Raw genomic sequence first — 21,679 nt, forward strand, 5'->3', positions numbered from 1 at the left:
TTACCTATTACCCATTTTAAAAAGTACAGCTGGTTGAATTCAATCAGAAACCAGAGCAGTGACTTGTTGTTCTGGTTTGGGGGGGAGTTGACGACTCTTTCCCTCGCCATTCGGGCTGTAATTCCTCAGCTCAGGACTCTTTGCTAGCCCATTCGACAATTGCTAACTGACTACAAAAAGAAAATCCCAGGTTTCATCTCCCAGAGTGATAAATTACCTTAGGTATTCTTGGTTGCTGGGATGCTATAATTGGCTATTGCACAGAACAAAGGCACGGATGAAATAGCCAGGGCCCCTGCTGGGAGGACGGGATATACACAAACAGGGCAAAATATTCACTCTTCTCATCGCCAAAGAGGGGGTGGCATGAAGGTAAAATAATTGGGCATGTTGCCCTGGCAACATTCTTACTCTCTTCTTGCCAAATAACCAATTAAGTTTGTGTGAGACCACCCATGAACACTGACTGCAATTAAGGCCCTTGAGTGGCTATTTGTTGACCACTTAAGGGCTTCAAACACCATTTCATCAATCACCTGCCTTCCCAGCAGGCAGGAAAGGTTTTGTTTTCCCTGAGTAGGAAACCAAGACAGTCTGCTTGCTGTGGTTGGGGAAGGACCTCCAGTTGCTTCCAATCGCTGGACGCTTCCCCTGACTAACCTTCTTTCCTCCCCAACTACTGACGTGCATACATATCTTTGTGCCTTTAATACTGACAGCAGACTTCAACTGATTGCGTTCAGTACACAGAAGCCAATCAGGATGCCAACATTCAGTCCTAAAACTGGCTGAACATCTAAACAAGCTGTTTGGCTTGTGACAGATCGAGTGGTCTTGCTGAAGGGTCCAATAGACTAGCAACCTCCTGGTCTTAAATATATTCAATGATCTATAATAGTGAGTAAGGTGAGGGCTTTTAAAAATGTTTTACTGAGATTTGTTACTTGATTGAATTAACATAAAAGATAATTGTTGTTATCCCAGAGCAGTGAGACCATACTAACATTCACTTTTTGAGCACAGCATGTTGCATTTGTTTTTAGGTATTTTCTAGATTGTTAAAGGGGCAGAGATGGCTGTTAGTACTCTTCCTGTCAGAGGTGGGAAACTGAGGACCATTTCAATGTTCCTGGAGACTAGGTCTACAAGACGTGTGTTTTGTGCAAATCCTATTGGATCGCATTGATTGGTTAGAGCAGCAGGTAGAAGCAATGAAGAATTTACAGGAGCCAGAGAGTGTGGTGGACATCAGTTTCAGGAAAGTAGAAAAACCGCAGATACACAGTCAGGTAAATGGGTTAATTCTCGGAAAGGTAGGAGAGGTAGACAGGTAGCGCCAGAATCTCCTGTAGCTATCCCCGTCTCAAACAAGTATACTGTTTTGGACACTGTAGAGGGTGATGGCCTCTTGGGCCAGTATAATACACCCAGCCAGGGTACTATCACTGGTTCTACTATGAAGGAGGGGTATATCAGATTCCAAGCGATCGATTGTGCTTAGAGACATAGAACATAGTAGCACAATATGGACACTTCAGCCCTCGATGTTGCACCGATCTGTGGAAACAATCTGAAGCTCATCCATCTACACTATTCCATTTTTATCCATGTTTATCCAATGACCATTTAAATGCTCTTAAACTTGCCGAGTCTACTATTGTGGCAGGCAGGCCATTCAAGCCCCTACTACTCAGAGTAAAGAAGCTACCTCTGACATCTGTCCTATATCTATCACCACTCAGTTTAAAGCTATGTCCCCTCATGCTAGCCATCACCATCTGAGGAATTAGGACTCTCTAGTCAGAGACATTAATAGACATTTCTGCAGGTATTCAGCAAGGCATCCTAATGGTATGTTGCCTCCCTGGTGTCAGGGTAAAGGATGTCTGAGTGGGTGCAGAATATTATGAAAGGGGAGAGTGACCAGCAGGAATCGTTGTGCATCTTCGTACCAATGACATAGGTAGAGAAAGGGGCGGGGCAGAGAAAATATAGGAAATGAGGCGGGAGGTTAAAAAGTAGGTCCTCAAGACTGGCAATATCTGGATTACTCCAGTGCCAGACTAGTGAAAGTAGGAATAGAAGGATAGGGTAGATAAATAAATATGTGACTAAGGAGCGGTGGGAGGAGAATTGACATTTTGGGTTTTGCCTGAAACATTGATTCTCCTGCTCCTCGGATGCTGCCCGACCCGCTGTGCCTTTCTAGCACCACACTCTTGAGGGAAATTTACTACTTATTATAGCAGGGACCGGGTGGGAAGGGTGTAATAAGGTAGGCAAGAGCACAGCAGAAAAGAAGGTAGGACTAAAATTAAACTGCATTTATTTCAATGCAAGAAGCCTGCCAAGTAAGGCTTGGCACTTGATACTAGGATATCATTAAAGAGACATACCTCAGGGAGGGACAGGATTGGCAGCTTCATGTTCTGGGGAATTGATGTTATAAGAAGAATAGAAAGTATGTGGTGGGGGGGGGCGAAGAGAGAGTGGGAGTGGCGTTTTTAGTATGGATAACATTACGGTTGTATTTAGGGAAGATATTCCTGGAAGAACATCCATTGATGTTATATAGGTGGAACTGAGAAAGAAACACCTTATTAGGATTGTAAAATAGGCACCCTCAATAGTCAAGAGATAGAGAGGACTGCAGATGCTGGAAATCAGAGTCGTAAAGTGTGGTACCTGAAAAGGCAGCATCCAAGGAGCAGGAGAATCGACATTTTGGGCATAAGCCCATCATCAGGAATGTAGGGGGTGAGAGGGTGGGGGTAGGGGGGGGATGTTGAAGAAAGGGGACTGAGAGATAAATAGGAGAGTGGTGGGGGGTAAGGTAGCTGGGAAGGTGATAGGTGAGGGGTGATGGTGATAGGTTGGAGGAGAGGGTAGAGCGGATAGGTGGAAAGGAAGATGGACAGGTAGGTCATGTGAAGAGGGCAGTATCAAGTTGAATAGTTGGATCTGGGATGAGGAGGGGTGGGGGGGGGAGATGAGGAAACTGGTGAAGTCAACCACATTGCATCAATGTCGACTTCACTAATCAGAACACGAGTGTACAGAAATTAGAATGTCATGTTGCAACTGTACAGGACATTGATGAAGCCACTTTTGGAATACTACATTCAATTCTGTTCTCCCTGCTGGAGGAAGGATATTGTGAAACTTGAAATTGTTCCAAAAATATTTACAAGGCTGTTGCTGGGAATGGAGGGTATGAGTTTGTGGGGAGAGGCTGAATAGAATTGCACTTTTCCTTGTTTCATTGGAGGCTGCGGGGGGAGGGGGGGGTGATATTGGACAAGTTTATAAAATCATGAGGGATATGGACAGAGTGAATAGCTGATGTATTTTCCCAACAGTAGGGGAGTCCAAACCTGGATGGCATAGGTTTAAAGGTGAGATGGGAAAGATTTAAATGGGAGCTGAGAGGCAACCTTTTCATGCAGAAGGTGGTGGGTGTATAGAACAAGCAGCCAGAAGAGATAGTGGAGGCTGGTACAATTACAACATTTAAATAGCACCTAGATGGGTACAATAGGAAAGGTTTAGAGGGATATGGGCCAAATGCTGAGAAATGAGACTAGGTCAGTTTAAAATTCAGATCAGCATGGACAAGTTGGACCGGAGGGTCAGTTTCAGTGTTGTACAACTATGACTCAGCTACCACAGCCTTCTGTTGCAATGAGTTTCATAGATTAACCATCCTGTGGCTGAAGCCATTTCTCCTCATCTCCGTTCTGAACAGTCAACCTTTCACTCAGAGACAATGCCCTTGTGTCCCAGTCTCTCCAAGTAGTGGAGATGTCTTCTCCACATCCATACTATCCAGACCTCTCTGTATTCTGTAAGTTTCAGTGAGATGCTCCCTCATCCTTCTGGAATTCCATCAGATACAGACACGGGGTTTTTTTTTTAGATTAGACTTACAGTGTGGAAACAGGCCCTTCGGCCCAACAAGTCCACACCGACCCACCGAAGCGCAACCCTCCCATACCCCTACCTAACACTACAGGCAATTTAGCATGGCCAATTCACCTGACCTGCACATCTTTGGACTGTGGGAGGAAACCGGAGCACCCGGAGGAAACCCACGCAGACACGGGGAGAACGTGCAAACTCCACACAGTCAGTCGCCTGAGTCAGGAATTGAACCCGGGTCTCTGGCGCTGTGAGGCAGCAGTCCTAACCACTGTGCCACCGTGCTCTCAACCACTCCTTGGTTGATAAGCTCTTCCTCCCTGGAATCATTCTTGTAAACCTCCACTGGGCCCTCTCCAACACTAGCATATCTTTCTTTAGATGCAGTTTTAGATAAAACTGTTCACAATATTCCAAATGTGGTCTAACTAGAGCAGTAAACAGCCTCAGCAATACATCCCTGCTCTTGTATTCTGATCCTTTTGAAATGAATGCTAACAGTGCATTTGCCTTCCTGTGTAAGTCTTAGCTACTTAAAGTATTTTGGACTAGGCCAGACCACTCAAAAACATTTTTGAGCAGGCAACCCAGGCCATAACTTGCAATTTGTTTCAGTAGGTATACAGTGAAAATTACCCAGAGTAAGTTAGCTCGGTTGACTACCAGGGTTTTAAAAACAGACAAAAAAAATTCACAAAATTGCACAATGATACATAAAGACAGAATAAAGAACCCCTACAGAACTCAGTCTATCCAAACTAGACTTAATTATGTTGTTCCGAATATATATGAACAGTCCCAATGAGCAAACTCCCTTAAAACTGTTTTAAAAAATGGAAAAGATGCTTACAGGTTGAAGTTAGAAGGACATAAAGAGAGACTTTACCAAACTGTTTCCACACAGCTCACTGTTGAACTCCTAACTAGTTTTGGAATGAACTGAACTGCTCAGCTAGAGAGTTAACCACTCTCTTTTCATTATACAGGTAACATCTAAAGCATGACCACTTTGGTCTAAAGTCTCATCTGTTTACATATAAACAAAAAGGCCTCTCAATACCCTTTAATCTCTGTACCAAACTAGTCCATCAGAACCAGGAGCGGTTTACAACCCCTCTGAAAAAAAGCAAGGACACAGTATCCTTGAGAAAAGGAACAGCTTTTAGAAAGAAGGGACCAGCTTTGTGACAACAGTATAAATGGAAACCATGCATTTTGCATTTCCAAATGGAAACCTGAGCAACAAGTTAATGCCTCCAGGAAAGAAAGGAATTTTTTAAAAAGTTAAAAGCTTCAACCCCAGGGCCCACAATCTTTAAAGAATCTGAATACTTCCAAATTGCATTTTTCTTCACACCTGTGAACCATTTGTATTTCTCTGCTCTTTGCAACTTCAAATAGAAGATTTGTAACTCAGGTTGAGGTTCAGGATGTAAGTTTGCTCGCTGAGGTGGCCGGTTCGTTTTCAGACATTTCGTCACCATACTAAGTAACATCGGTGAGCCTCCAGTGAAGCACTGGTGGTATGGCCTGCTTTTCTTTTCTTGTGTGTTTAGATTTCCTTGGGTTGGTGATGTCATTTCCTGACCTGAAAATGGGAAACCAATGCCATCTGACAGAGCACCACCTACGAACAGCTGTACTTCCTGGATGAATGCTTAAGGACATTATTTCAATGAGCCACCACATACTGCAGCACATTTGAGCTAAGAGCAGAGGAAAATCACCTATTGTGTATTCAAAGAGAATGGATACCCAATGAACAGTCCGCCAATTTCTCAGCAACAAACCCAAAAAGCAGGCAAAACACGTCCAGAAACCCTAGCCACTGTCCCCTACATCAAAGGCATCTTGGAAATAACTGCTAGACCATTCAGATCTGTTGGCATCATGGTAGCCCACAAACTTACGAACACGCTAAAAACAGCAGCTAATGAACTTGAAAGACCCTAAAGACAACAAGTAAAACTCATCCCACTTACAAAATATCTTGCAAGAACAATAACAAGACTACATTAGAGATGCAGAAAACTAGCCACCAGGATACATGAACATTAACTAGCCACAAAAAGACATGACCTACTCTCACTTGTATCCTTACATACAAATGAGGAAGGACACCACTTTGGCTAGGATAACACATCCATGCTAGGTCAAGACAGAGACAGACACAAGAACTCCTAGAAGCATAGAATTCTAACCGGAACTCTAACAACAAACACATAGATCTTGGTAAATGGGATCCAACTCAGTGAAAAAGAACAGGAAATGACATCATCAACCCAAGGAAACCTAAACACAAATAAAAAGCAGGCCATACTGCCAGTGCTTCACCAGAGGCTCACTGGTGATGTGAGCTAGTTATGGTGATGAAACGATGAACCTTCCAGCTCAGCGAGCAAACCTACATCTAGAAGTATCATTTATCAACCAAGTGTCAGATGTTGCATGTTTAGTTTAAGCTTGTTTATTGTCATACTAAATTTAAAAACTGAAAAGCTTTTTATGAAATTGAATTGGAACATACAGTGGATAAAAAAAACTCATATCTTCCTTACAAAAGCACTGATGACAAGAATTGAACGAGGTCATAGACAAAATTTGAGCATGTCACTTTCTAAAATTTGTCGTGCTCTTGGACTTTCAATAAACACTTGGCTTATCGCTTGCACACAGATTTTTCAATATACATCTTAGCACCCACACTTCACAGGCAAATCTGCAGTAAATGTTAACCGGGAAGCTTCCTCTTGTCAATATCAAATGGGATGCTATTATTACCACCTCGTTGGTAGCAATGGCTACAAGTGTCATATCTCCTGAACTGGTATACATCTATGTAATTGTTCCAATGACTACTGTCTTTCGAAGTTGAAAAGTCATTTTTGCTGTATTTGTCATTGTACAAATCATGTACAAACTGTAAGAATCTCTAGATTGGTCTAGATGAGGATTATAGGAAAGTGAATAAAATGTAGCATCATAAAAGCTCTCTCCATGTTATAGGCTAAGCTCACATGGTGAGAACATTTGCTGACACCCACAAAGCACAATATCATGTGTAAAACCTGTACCATCATCCCATCCTATACATCCACTAGGACTGTTCATCTACTTTTTTGTAATAAAAGTCGCTGCAGCAGCTAGTGGAATTTAAACACAATTAATAAATCTACAATTAAAAGCTAATCACAGTAATGGGAATCACAGGATGTTGAGACTGCATGTCTCAGATCAGTACTCAGTTTTAATCTTTATTCTATCAATTCATCATCATTATCCAGATCAACATTTATTGAAATTCCAAATAGTGAGAAGATAGTGAGCTGCCTTCATGAACCTAGCAACACCCAGAGAGCTGTTGGGAAGAGAGTTCCAGCACTTATGCCGAGCAACAGGAAAGAAAAGTGATCAAGTTCCAAGCCAGGATGGACAGAGACTTGGGAAGCTTTGTTGTTTGTATGTCCTCCTACATGTTAAGGTTGCAGATTGTGAACGTGCTGTCAGTACTACCTGTCATGTATAAGTACAAGAAAATCAGTGTTCCATTTTGCACTGCTGTCACTTCTACTACAAATATTAATACCACTCAGAACATGGGTAAGGATAAGTTAAATTAATTCTGAAAAAGAAACTGGCTGGAGAACATCGCAAAAACAATAAAACAGCAAATAAAGTAATTTTCTCAAACTGGAACAATGAGCACTATTCACAAATAAAAAGCAAGAACTTATCCAAAGGATTCAAAGCAAAGGGCAGACTTAAATGGAGTACAGCAAAAAAAAACTGTAGTAAAACAAAATGCACTTATACACTCATACATACAGACACACACAGGAGACACAGCTGAGGAGATGTCAGTTGTGGTCATTGCCACGAGTTGATAGTTGTTACAGTAACACTTCATCTGATATTGTAGCCAAGAGAAAATTTTACATCACCAAACATCACAAAGTAGAACTACAGCTGAAGTATACCTCACAGCTTTTAAACTTAATATTTTACCAATGGATAGAAAGAAAGAGGCACAGTCCAAGTTACAGAGATGAGTAGATCAGGCAATTGAAAAAAAACACTAACAATTGACGTCTTTGCAAAAAGCCTTATTAAAAGGCTTAAGTATGAGCCACTGACAAAAATATAACCAAGATAGTCCAAAAGGGGGAGATGTTGTTCAACTTATCAAAGCTAAACAAAGAGTTTCATTTTCAATTCTGAAAAGTCCATTGATTGCATGGAGTAATACATTGTGCTAATTTGTCATGTTCTGTGAAGGACAGACGTTCAGAACCATTAGACAAGACAGAGGTACCTGGTCACAATTTTAATCCACTAGAACTCATCGTCATTGGTAGATCATCAGCAATCGCCTCCAAAAATGTAATGATTGGACAAATATTTGATTTTCTTTCCCTACAGAGTGCAGCACCTTTTTGAACAGTATGAGATCACATCAACCATTTGACGTGGTGAATGAGAAAACGTTAGTTAGACAGCTCCATTCACTCCAGTCTTCCTGGAGAATCATGAGCTTAAAATAGTGATGTGCGTTTCCCCATCGCAGACAACATCCGATAACAAACATAGCAAATAAAGAGGTGTCTATCTGAATGACAGAAGATGGTTTTATGCCACTTTCCAAAGATGACGCCTTGTACAAACATCAACACATTATCCTACCTATTCCTATTAATAACTAACTAGGTGCAAGCTCTCATAATTCTAAGGCATATTACATACAGAAATATACATGACCCATCAGTTTAATACAAGGATCCCTTTCCATGTTATTTTTGTTAATAAGAGTCACTAGGATGAGGGACTAGAGCTCTGCAGCATCTATGTAAGGTCAATACTTGAGGAAGAACAAAAAACTGAAGATTATGCAGATGTGGTTAGCTAAACAGTTATAGGAGTAGCATTGTTGAATATTCAAACTTTAACCTATCATCATGTGAATATACTTAAAAGTTGGAGGAAAGTGTACTGGTCTCAGCAAACTATAAAAGGAACTTAGACAAACAAAAATAAAGGATGCATCTGTATGGTTCAGACCAATATTTTTCTGGGGTTTCAGAAATTACATCACCTTGTTATAATAAGCAGTCAATTTTATTTAAATTGAATGTCCCAGCTTCTGAGCCAGGAGGCCCAGGTTCACTTCCCACCTACTCCAGAGACCTATAATAATATCTCAGATTAGAATATCTGAAGGCCAGGGTACAAGTTGCCAAAGTACTGAACAAATTAAGTTACTGACCTATTTTTCCAATCGACCTCTGAAGCAGGTGGTGAACCACTCAGCACAGACTCAATGGGCCAAAGGGCCTCTTCCTGCACTGTAGGGAGACCATGATACTAGATCAGGAATGTTTAATCCAAAGGATATGGCCACATGCTAGGGATCCTGGAATGGAGGCTCATGTGGAGCAATAGTACTGATGTATTATGTCAAAAAGCTCATTTCTGCACTGGAAACATGATAACTTTTTAATAAAGTCCTGGAAATCTATCAGCGTGTTGAGCTAGGAAACAAGATGGTGCACGGAGGAGAATTTAAAGCTTTTCTTTCTCCATATCACGGAGACAAGGGAAGAGAATAACGAGCCCAAGTCTAAATATTTCATTGTGTGGATTGGTATCAATCCTCCCCACCCCCCGGCCCCAGCACCCGTGTTATGGACAACCAAATCCCAACCTATCACCCTTTTGCTTTTATTTGCAAAAGAAACAATATGACATTTACAAAATACGGTCTGAGTAATTGCAGAAATAAACTTCTAATGCCAACTTAATATCTCCTGCAGCCACAGCCTGTGATTGATTCCTGAAGAGCACGAACAGTTGAATGCCAATTCGCCAAAGGTTATTATTATGTAGACCAGCTCCCATCCAGACTGATTTTATAGGAGACTGATAGCTAGCACAATGGAGGTATTCATCCAAGATGGAAGCAAATTCACCTCATCTTCAAATGCAACTTATGCATTTTTCATGATATGCTACAACAGACACTGCAACATTGTTTTGATATAACCCCTAGCCCACCATTGTAAAGTGAGGTCTCCACTAAATGTTTTTCATACAACATAGGGTAGTGTTTCCTCCTCCTGCCAGAGCATCTCAACTTCACAACAACGGTAGATATTTATTAATAGTCAGTCAATCGAAAATAATTAGATGTGAAGGGGAATAATACATAATCCAAATATCAAAATCGAGAACAGTTGTTTCCACTTGTGGGACTCTCTTCCTCCAGTTCTATGGTTAAATGGAAATCCAGGATTAGTGAGAGGTTCAGACCAGAAACAGGCTTCACACCATTTCAAGGACACTAGCCACTTCTCGGAACTGCTTCGATAGATTCTGTGAAAAGCCAGAAATAAAAGTTATTTGGAGGACAATACCAGGCTGCTTCAAACAGAACTTGTTGCTGGGATCAATTTGTTCAGTGACTTGTCTTTCAAATTATTCTTTACTTCTCCAACGTTTGGCTTGGGCAAACATTTAGCTTGACAGAGAATTTACAGCAGACATGCTCCAGTTTGTCACTGCTCCACACACGCCTCCAAGTTTCCTCATTCGTTCATGGGAAAAATAGTGTTGCTTGATTTGCAAACCAAACTATTCTACCTCAGTGGCTTGCCGAGAGTCAGTCAATCACATTACTGTGGGTTTGGGGTCATATCAAGGCCAAAGTGGGTAAGGATGGGAGATTTCCTTCCCATTGGTGAATTGGAGGTGTTATAGTCACAGTCACCATTACTGCCTTACATAATTAAAAGAAAGGAAACTAAGAATGGAATTTGAAGTGTGCGGTGGTGGAATTTGAACCCATATCCTCAGAGAATTAGCTTAGGTTACTTGTCCAACAATATGATCAATTCACCAGCATCTTCTCTTTAATCTAACCATGACATCTGACCTTCTCACTCACGTATTTGTTCAACCATGTTGTCACCTTGGAAAAAACCTCACTATCTACTCAGAGTGGTTTGTAGTGGGTACAGTGACACGGTGGTTATAAAACGGAACCAGAAATCCAGAGAGCTGCACCAGTAATCTGAATGAATAGGAGTTCAAACCCCAATGTGGGAATCTGTGAATTGATTTCACTTTACTAAAATACACTTGGACTAAAAAGCAAGTATCTGTAATGGTGATGTTGAAGCTGGCAGATTATTGAATACCCATCTGGTTCCAGAAGGTCATTTGGTGAAGGAAAACAGTTCTCTTACTCTGGTTTGCATAATTCCAGGCCTACTACAAAGTGGCTGACTGATAACTGCTTTACGAAAAGGCACCTCCTCAAAAGTCAATTGGAGATGGGCAAAAAACTGCTGGCCTAGCCAGTGACATCCAGATCCTGGGAATGAATACATTTTTTTAAAAACTAGGCATTAAATAAGAACAAAAAATGTCTTTGGACTGGTTATCTTCAAGGATGATTCAGCTGTATTCAGCTCAGTGGAGTAGCAGTGACAAACAAGGGTCCTGATGAGTACAACATCCTTTATCCACCTTCCTTCAGAGTTCAAACATGGCAACTTGTGTGTCATGAAGCAAAATCTGATATTGAGCCATATAAAGCATTACTAGATATGATGACCCAAAAACAAAGGAAAAAAGAAGGGCTTGATAAAAGAGCCAGGAGTACCTCCCGGGCTAGAAGAGAGTTACAGAGATCAAGGAAGGGAATTCCAGAGTGTTGGACTGAGGATAGTGCAGGCATAGTTACTAAAGGCGGAACAATTAAAACAGATGCTCGCAAGGTCAGAATGGAAAGTGTGTGTGTGGATATTTCTGTTGTGTTATTGAAGTTGATTTCAGAGATATAGCAGGACAAGAACATATTTGAAAAGGAGAATGAAAATTTTAAATCAATGCTTAACTAGAAGCCAATAGAGGTTAGCAAGCATTAAGATGAACAGGACTTGGTGAGAGTAAAGTCATGGGTATCAGTTTTACATGATTTCCAGCTTGAAGAGGGTATAATGTGGGAGACACTAAGAGTGCACTGGAATAAATAAGTCAATAGGAAACAAAGGAATTGAGGAAAGTTTCAGAAGAGGGGATAAAGGCAGGATTGGTATTATAGGAGATAGCAATAAATGGTCTTCGTGATGGTAAGAATATGGTTAAACTCACCTGGAGATAAAGTTATATTTAGATCACAAACAGGTTTTCAAAATATTACTTTCTCGCAGCAAGAGCTCCTAGTTTCCCAGAATTAGACAAAACTTTGTGCGCAATTTTCTTTGTGCATGTTTTGAAAAAAAAACACCCTAGGTTACTGACCTGAAATTGAGGGATAGTCATTTCAAATGACCTGCTAATGATTTCTCCTGAGGGATTGGCTACTTTCAGCATCATGGTCACGTAGGGGTGATTTAGGGATCTGCAATTATCGGAACTGACTGCCATTCCCAGTTTCCATTCCAAATCGACAAGCTTGCAAGAAAAGAGAAAGATATGCATTACACTTTTACAAGCATCATAGCATTGTGCGTGTATTGAATATCCTGATAAAGTGCAGTTTAGGATTGGTCTGGTCTGTTCCTGTACATTTGCTCTCAGCCTCCCTCTGAATACATCCACAGAATTTTCAAAGTTAACCAGACCTCAGTAACTAGAATAATAAGCAATAATGTTTAAAACACTCAAACCAGAAGTGGAAGTTAGTGACACGTCAAAAGGGGTAATGAAAAAGTCCCAAATGAACAATAGTATTGTATTTTTTCTGGAGACTTAATATCATTACCAAAACTGCAAGAGCATTGACTGGTTATTTTCAGACTCTAATGTAGTGACACCCGTTCTAAACGCCAAGATACGCAAAAGAACAAAAGCTGGTGCTATTCACCTTTGAAGTAACAAAACGGGTTAAATAGCAAGATAATGGATGCAAACTTACACCTTCAAACTTCAAAGTAAAAGTGCACACACTGGGCCATTCTCACCTGTCCCACAGTGAGCATGTGCTTGGCATCTTCTGGTGTTGCAATTAGTTTGCCCTGTTCGGTCCACACATGTCGAACAACTTGAAGCATTTGCTTAGACCATTTACTGCTGCTATCTGCAAGCTTTGCAATGAGTTCTTCAGCGGACATGTTACTCTGTGCAGCTGACCTGCCAAGAGAGAAAACAGCGGGTAGGTTTGCAGGTGCCTCACTTTCCTTCAGTGCTCACTAATCAATGTTAAAATACAAAAAGACAGAGGCTAATGGGCAATTGTCATTGGCTGGAGCAAGTTTGCACTTCACATGCATTAAAACATGAACAGCATTTTTCCCTAGTTTTATATAAAAAAGGACAGATGATCTTTAATGAATGCCAAAGGAAATTCCAGAAAACCTCATTTGCACCAGACAGGGGTTAGAATGTGTAGCTTGTTACATCAGGAACTAGTTGAGCTGAATAGCATACATACATTCAAGGGGATAAACACACAAGGAAGAAAGCAATTGAAGCATATGTTGATGGAATTAGATGAAGTGTGGGCAGCACGGTGGCACAGTGGTTAGCACTGCTACCTCACAGCGCCAGAGACCTGGGTTCAATTCCCACCTCAGGCGACTATGTGGAGTTTGCACATTCTTCCCGTGTCTACGTGGGTTTCCTCCCACAGTCCAAAAATGTGCAGGTTAGATGAATTGGCTATGCTAAATTGCCCGTAGTGTTAGGTGAAGGGGTAAATGTCGGTGTGGACTTGTTGACTGAAGGGCCTGTTTCCACACTAAGTAATCTATTAAAAGGAGGCTTGTGTAAAGTATAAACTTGTGCACTGCAAATGCTTTTAAAAAATGATATATCAAAGCAGCACAATAAATTTTTTTTATTGCATAATCCTACATAAAGCATCACCCTTTTTCTTGCTGGTGTTGCTGCTGAACATCATGGAGGAGAATTCTAACTACCACATTGTACAGTATCGGTAGGTACTGGAACTGGTACCAGAGCAGACAGTGGGGAAGGAAATGAGGGAGAACACTCAGTATTGCTAAAGTCAAATATCACACAACACTGTGGGGCAGCATGGTGGCTCAGTGGTTAGCACTGCTGCCTCACAGCGCCACGGACCCAGCTTTGATTTCAGCCTTGGGTGACTGTCTATGTGGAGTTTGCACACTCCCCCCGTGTCTGCATGGGTTTCCTCCGGGTGGCCCAGTTTCCTCCCGTAAACCAAAGATATGGAAAGGTGAATTGGCCATGCTAAATTGCCCATAGTGTTAGGTGTGTTAGTCAGGGGTAAATATTGGGTAGGGGAATGGGTCTGGCTGGGTTCTTCTTCAGAGGGTCAATGTGAACTTGTTGGACTGAAGGGTTTGTTTCCATACTGTAGGAAATCTAATCTAAAATAAAAAAAAGGTTATAGTCCAACAGGTTTATTTGGAATTACAAGCTTTCAGAGCACTGCTCCTCATCAGTGAGGAATGACTAGTGCTCCGAAAGCTTGTATTTCCAAATAAACCTGTTGGACTATAACTTGGTTTTGTGATTTTTGGCATTAGCACTGGGGTGAACAAAGTAGGACATCTAAGAATTGCAGTAAGACAAGTGGAAAGGAGCTAGTGATGTAGTCAGGAGAATGGATGGAAACAGGTCATTGATTGGATCCAATCTATGGCCTGTAACTGATCTACAGTCACAGCTTTATCCTGGGAAACTCACTAGGACACACAGTCTGTTACTCCAGTCCATGTTTACAATCATGATTTCAACTATAAAGCTCAGTTGAATACTTCACATTTCCCCATGGAGATAGCAATTTTGTAAACTTTCTTACACCAAAACGTAGCTCAAAACAAACAAGCCTTGGGGCCAGATTTTCCTGAAGCAAGGCATATTGCAACAGGTCTTGTGCATTTTAGATTTTAAAATTCTACAACCAACGTTAAAGGAAGTTCAACACATAGAAGACATAGGAAGAACAACGATGGTAAATTATGGGTATAGGACAAGTTAAATTCAGACTGAGGGGTGCTCATTCACTCCACATGCGTCTCGTTCCTCTTCTCCCAATTGGAGAAGAGTTCAAAAGTCTCCTGATGTTTCACACATCACTATACTGCATCTGGAACTGCAGGCTGACTCCACAGATAGTTAACAACTGTGTCCAGGTAGCCCCACTCCAGCAACCTTTGTGGCAGTTGTAGTTAAAAGCAGAAGTAAAGTGAACTAGTCTAAATAAACATGTTTTCAAAATAAAGGACAGGGATTTCTAAACTAAGAACAGTGACTTGGGTCTAATTACTCAGATTATTTGTTTACACCCAAGTTGATAAGTGATTTAGATGATCTTAGCATTTCCTTTACATTAAAATTTCATGGTTATGTCTCTAATAAAGTAATGCCAATTCTAACACAATCTGAACACCATGTCACCAAAAATCATTATTAAAATCCATCTAGCTTAATTGCAGAGTTTAGGGAAGAAAATCTACCATCCTTACCTGGTCTGGCCTCAGACTCAGACCCACAATGTAGTTAATTATTAACAGTCTTCTGAAATGGCTAAGCAAGCCACTCGGTTGATTGAAAAGGGGGCCCACTATCAGAATCTTCAGAGAAAGCAGTTCGGATAACAGATATTGCAACTTCCACATATGTGGAACAAAATTCCAAAAAAAATCCTGAAAACTGAATGCATGTTAAAAACACTTTAATCCACATGCATAGCTCCTTGGGTAATATTAAAATGGGACTGGGGCAGAATGTTTTGACTCACTTAAATTCAGACAAAATAGGCATAAAAATGGTGGCCAGGAGAGGATCATGGCCGAGAGTGCTACTCTTGGTTTTTTTTTTAGGTTACTTACAGTGTGGAAACAGGCCCTTTGGCCCAACAAGTCCACACTGACCCGCCGAAGCGCAACCCACCCCTACCCCTACATATACCCCTTACCTAACACTACGGGCAATTTAGCATGGCCAATTCACCTAACCCGCACATCTTTGGACTGTGGGAGGAAACCGGAGCACCCGGAGGAAACCCACGCAGACACGGGGAGAACGTGCAAACTCCACACAGTCAGTCGCCTGAGGCGGGAATTGAACCCAGGTCCCTGGCGCTGTGAGGCAGCAGTGCTAACCACTGTGCCACCGTGCCGCCCTTAAAGATCAAAAGGCAGTGTGTGTGTGGAACCACAGGAGATACTAAATGAATATTTTGCATCAGCATTTACTGTGAAGAACATGAAAGCTAGGGAACTTGGGAAAATAGTGATGCTTTGAAAAGAGTTCATATCACAGGAGAGGTGGTGCTGGACATCTTAAAATGTAGATAAATCCCCAGGACCTGATCAGGTGTTTCCCAGAACTTTGTAGGAAGCTAGGGATGCTGGGCTCTTGCTGAAATATTTGTATTATCGAAAATCACAGGTGAGGTGCCAGAAGACAAGTTGGATAAAGTCATGTCAGTATTTAAGAAAGATTGCAAGTAAAAGCCAGAGAACAATAGACCAGTGAGCCTGATGTCACTGGTGTGAAAAGTGTTGGAGAGGATTCTGAGGGACGGGATTTACATGAAAATATGGCTTTTTGTGTAGGGCAAATCTTGTCTCAAACTTGGTTGAGGTTTCTGAAGAGGTGACAAAAATAAAAGAGGAAGGCAGAGTGGTTGATGTTGTCTACATGGACTGCAAAGTGTTCAACCAGGTTTTGCAAGAGTCCAAAACTATAGGGCATATGTTTAAGATGAGAGGGGAAAGATTTTTTTGTTAAAAAAGACTCAAGGGGTAACCTTTTCGTGAAGAGGGTGGTGCATGTGTGGAGCAAGCTGCCACTGGAAGCGGTGGAGGCTGGTACAATTACAACATTTAAAAAAAAGCATCTGGATTAGTATAAGAGGAGGAAGGATTTAAAGGGATATGGGCCAAAGCTGGCAAATGCGAATAGGTCAGAATGAATTGTCTGGTCGGCATGGACAGGCTGGACTGAAGGGGTAGTTTCCAAGCTGTATGACTGATTATAACTAACTAGGAGAATTTCAGTCATATATAAATAAATAACTAGATTGGTCAGAAAAGAAAAACACTTACTGCTATTTCCTGAAAGAGGCAGAAAATTTCGCTTGCACAGAATTTAGCAGTGATAACAGAATAAAATTAAACTGATCTTGTTTTGATCTTAAAGCCATAGTGCAAACAGCTTATATTCCGAAAAAGAGACAGCTTACAATTACATATAATGGAAATTTTCAAATTTTACTCTTCGAATATTTAAATCAGTTGTTAAGCATTTTTCCCACGCAGTCTAATATTGACTTTTAAAGTTTACAACCTGAATATTCAAATACATCATAGACTCATTTCAAAACACGGAAGCAGAGAAACAGCAGGCGTTTTAATTTTTGCTACCTGAAAAACAAGGAGAGAACGTGAACCAGCTCCTTGGTAGCTTCTAAATCCAGTTCAACACCAGCAGCTTGAAGTCTCTATTGCGCAAGGTTCAAATAAAACAATATATGAACAGGGCAAAAACAAATGCAAATGAAGCGACTGAGTGAGTATTGAACTAAAATTTCATTAATTCAACAACTTACTTCAACCAATTCAAGTGTATTCACACCAGGGACTTTGCATTGTAGGTATAGCATGATCTGCTGGCACTATTATAAATTAAACAAACATATTATAATATGTATATAAAAAAAATACACAAAACTATTTTAGTGTCCATGCTGTATTGATTACAGTCAATTGATCAGATTTTTAAAAAGGTATTTATCTAAATATGTTCTTATAATTAAATTATGTTCCCCCTCATTTGTCCAAATTCCTTCAGTGACTGCATTTCCTTTCATAAATAGTAGCTCTAATTGTTATACCTGTCTTCTCCTCCAAAACAATATTCTAATCTACGTTTTGCTGCAAACAATTAATAGGCGAGGTCAGAACAAGGAGAAATTAAATCTAACCTAAAAATCAGAGTTACACTGCAAGGTAGAAAAGGAGTGTGTTGGTCTTAATTAAGGATAGCATTGCATTAATGGAGAAAGAAAATCCCAGAGGACTCAAGGACAGATCTATTTGGCTAGAGATAAGGAATGCAATTACATCGTTTAAAGGAGTCCAGAGGCTAATAAGAATAACATGGAGGAACAAACATGCAAGGAAATTACATAATATTGGAAGCAATGGCCCAGTGGTATTGTCGCGAGACTATTAATCCAGAGAAGAGACTGTGGTGCTAGAAAAGCATAGCAGGTCAGGCAGCATCTGAGGAGCAGTAGAATCACGTTTCGGGCATAAGCCCTTCATCAGGAATCCTTAATCATGAATCCAGAGACCCAGACAATATTCTGGGGACCCAGGTCCAAACATGGCAGATGGTGGAATTTGAGCACAAAACTCTGAAATTAAGAGTCTAATAATGACCATGGAAGCATTGCCAGAAAAACCCAGCTGGTTCACTAATGCCCTTTATGGCAGCAAACTACCATCCTTATCTGGTCTGGCCTACATGCAGGTCCAAGACCCATAGTGATGTGTTTAAGTCTCAACTATCCTGAGCAGTTAGGAATGGGCAATGAGTGTTGGCCAAAATGCCGACATCCCATGTTGGAACTGTAGAATTATAATGGGAGATGTTAATTACCTAAATTAAACTAGGATACTGGTAGTATAAAAAAGGCAGAGGGGTCCAAATGTCTCTGGATTGTGTTAAGGAGAATTTCCTACAGCAATGTGCCCAACCTGAAACAGGAAGCATTGCTAGACTTGGTTCTTCGGAACGAGGCTGAGCAGTGATCATTATTCTTTTCTACCTATTGATACAATGAACAATCAATCCGGGAATAACTAAATTAATTGGCAGAAGAGCTGACTTCAGTGGGACAAGAATGAAGCTGGACTGGATAGCCTGAATATAGAAAGTTAAAAAAAACGTGGAAAAAAGAGCCAAGAGATGGAAAGATGGATTACGAAGAGACTGGTAGCAAACATAAAATAGAACCACAAATTATTCTTTACACAGTGGAAGGAGTTGTAGAACCAGTAAATCAAAAAGGGAATATACACAAGAAAGGAGAGGCATGGTTGAGGTGTGAAATGAATGCTTTGCATCTGTCGTTACTATTACCTAGACCAGGGTGACAGAGGACAAAGTTCAGTCACCAGAAGCATTTAAATTTGAGAGGAGGTCACGTTGGATAAAGCTGACAAAACACTGGGACCAAATGAGAAGCATCCAAGAATACCAAAGCAAGACTGAGAATGGAAAGTGTGGAGGTACTGGTCATAAGTTTGCAGTCTTCCTTAGACTCAGTAGGAGTGACAAGAGGACAGAATTATAAGCATTACACCCTCTTTTGAAGAAGACTGTAAGAATAAATCCAGCAATTACAAACCAATGGCTCCAACACTGATGGAGGTGAAATTTCTAAAACCAATATTGGGATGGAATTAGTCACATGGATGAGTTAATTAAGGAAAATGTTTTATTTTATACAAAGAATAAAAGTGAGGGCTGATGATGGTAATATTGCAGATGTGGTGTACACAGACTTCCAAAGGATAGAGAGAGTGAGGAATGCAGATGCTGGACACCAGAGTTGAAAAATGTGGTGCTGGAGAGCAGAGCCAGTCAGGCAGCATCTCAGCAGTGGGAGAATCGACATTTCAGGCATAAGCCCTTCAAGAATGTGAGGAATATATGAGGGCTTATGCCTGAAACGTCGATTCTCCTGCTCCTCGGATGCTGTCTGACCAACAATGCTTTTCCAGCACCACACTTTTCAATTCCGCAAGATGGAGCTTGATACAGTAACATTAACAGACTTGAGTGCAAAACCAGAGCTCATGGAATAAAAGAGACAATATCACTGTGAATACAAAGTTGGCTAAGTGATAGGAAACAGTTAGCAATGATTAATGGGTATTTGTCACGCTTGGGGATGGTTTGTACTCGAGTCCTTCAAGGATTGAGATTTGGACCCTTGCTATTCCTGATGAAAATTAAAAATCTAGAACTTGGGGTCTGGAAACAATTTTAAAGGCTGTAGATGATTCAGAACTTCGAAGCATTGAAAACTAAGGACGACATTATAGGACTACAAAAAAAAACAAACTGCTGGTGAGTAGGCAGTTAGGTGGCAAATGAAGTTCAATGCAAAGAAATGAGAGATGATACCTTTTGGTGAGAAGAATATGGAAAGACATCATAAAATAAAGGATACTAACTTAAAGGGCATGCAGGTGCAGAGACACTTGGGTGTGTATATGCACACAAATCATTAAATATGGCAGGACAGTGGAGAACCAGTTTATCAAGTATTCTGTTTTCTGGAGTTAAGTAAGGAGGACAGAGTACAAGAGCATGGAGGTGGTGTACAAGACACTTAGAAGGAACATGATGTACAGTTCTGGATGGGGGTGGGGGGGGGGGGGGGGGTGGCACAGGAATGGCAGGAATGCAGAAGAGGATCCAGGGATAAAAATCTTCATTTCTATAGAAAATTTGAAATGGTTTCTTGGAGAGAAGGCTGAGAGGAGAATTGATAGAAGTAGTTAAATTGAGAGAGGGAGAGAGAGAGAGAGAGAGACTCACTGACAAGTTAAATCATGATGGGTCTGGACAGAAAAAAACTATTCCTGCTCATAAAATGATCAAGAAAGAGATGGTACAGATTCAAAAGTGTTTTGTGATAGAAACAAATGCAATGAGAATAAAGCTTTTTCCAAAAAAGTAGCTGGGGCATAAAATAGAGTGCAGTGCAGGCAGGTTCAATTAAGGAATTCAAGAGGGCATAGTTTTTATTCAAATAATCATCCAATTTTCAGAATTACAAAATAGCATTAAATCATAATATGCAGTTGGAGAGCCAGTGCAGACACAAATGACTGAATAGCATCCCACTGCACAAGAACAGTTCTCTGATTCTGTCAGTTGTCAGATTCTTTGACAGGTCTCTGTCAAAAACTCAAAGTTGCCACAGTTGTGGAACATGATTTTTCACCTTTGGAACATGAACAAAACCCTTTAAAAAATGTGTTTACATATATACACACACACCACTGTTGGAAGAAATTTAATTTTCACAATTAACAGGGCACTGCACATTCAGTAGTGGAATGTTACTGAAGCTTGGGCACTATAAGTCCTGATTTGTTAAAAAAAAACATGTATTGAAAGCTAGTTAAATTTATCTATATCAGCACTCTCTCACAACAAAATAAAAAATGGTTCCACAGGGCATTTCATTTTCACAGCAAATCTCTCACTTCCTTCGTGATATGAACTTTTCACTTCAACTCTTACTTACCACCTCCGCAAACAAATCTTGGGGTAGTTTGCTTACGTTTTCGACAACATTATCAAAACCTGCAAATTAAGTAACAAACAAAAAACTTCTTGAGCATTGCACTGGTGCCAAAAGTAGTGACCCAGTATTCATAAAAACTGAAATAACCGCGGATGCTGTAAATCGGAAACAAAAACTGCTGTGAAAACTCAGATCTGACAGCATCGGTGGAAGAAAAGCAGAATTAACGTTTCGAGTCCAATGACCCTCGTTTATAACACAAGAATGACTCCATTTCGAATTTATGCTCATATTAAGCAACAGTAACAGTAACCGTTCACGATCACTCAGACATAAACTACCCTTTGCATGCACCGTGGCATATAGTGACACTCACCAGCCCAGGTTGCACCCTGTTGGGTTTGAGGATCTGCCATGTCCAATTGGAGCACTTCCGCCCCTCTCAGCTGAGGCCCCGCCCCCTCAATGTATCCGCGTTCCAAGTGAAAGTCGCAACGT

At 40.8% G+C, this 21,679-nt stretch overlaps 1 protein-coding gene across 2 annotated transcripts; it reads right to left on the minus strand.

Moving 5' to 3' along the window:
- Positions 1-7,147: 7,147 nt before the first annotated feature.
- On the minus strand, positions 7,148-21,615 carry commd6 (COMM domain containing 6). Of its 2 annotated transcripts, XM_060825899.1 has the most exons (7): positions 21,558-21,615; positions 21,182-21,240; positions 17,462-17,527; positions 17,277-17,353; positions 12,879-13,047; positions 12,217-12,369; positions 7,148-10,284 (listed from the first exon to the last, which is right to left on the minus strand). In XM_060825899.1, the coding sequence occupies exons 1-7, from the start codon at positions 21,595-21,597 to the stop codon at positions 10,234-10,236; spliced, it is 615 nt and encodes a 204-aa protein (XP_060681882.1). In that variant the 5' UTR covers positions 21,598-21,615; the 3' UTR covers positions 7,148-10,233. The 2 variants fall into 2 exon arrangements, with proteins under 2 accessions (XP_060681882.1, XP_060681883.1); XM_060825900.1 differs by lacking the exons at positions 17,277-17,353; positions 21,182-21,240; positions 21,558-21,615.
- Between the last annotated feature and the right edge of the window lie 64 nt (positions 21,616-21,679).

The sequence above is a fragment of the Hemiscyllium ocellatum genome, chromosome 6, assembly GCF_020745735.1.
Source record: "Hemiscyllium ocellatum isolate sHemOce1 chromosome 6, sHemOce1.pat.X.cur, whole genome shotgun sequence".
NCBI lineage: Eukaryota > Metazoa > Chordata > Chondrichthyes > Orectolobiformes > Hemiscylliidae > Hemiscyllium > Hemiscyllium ocellatum.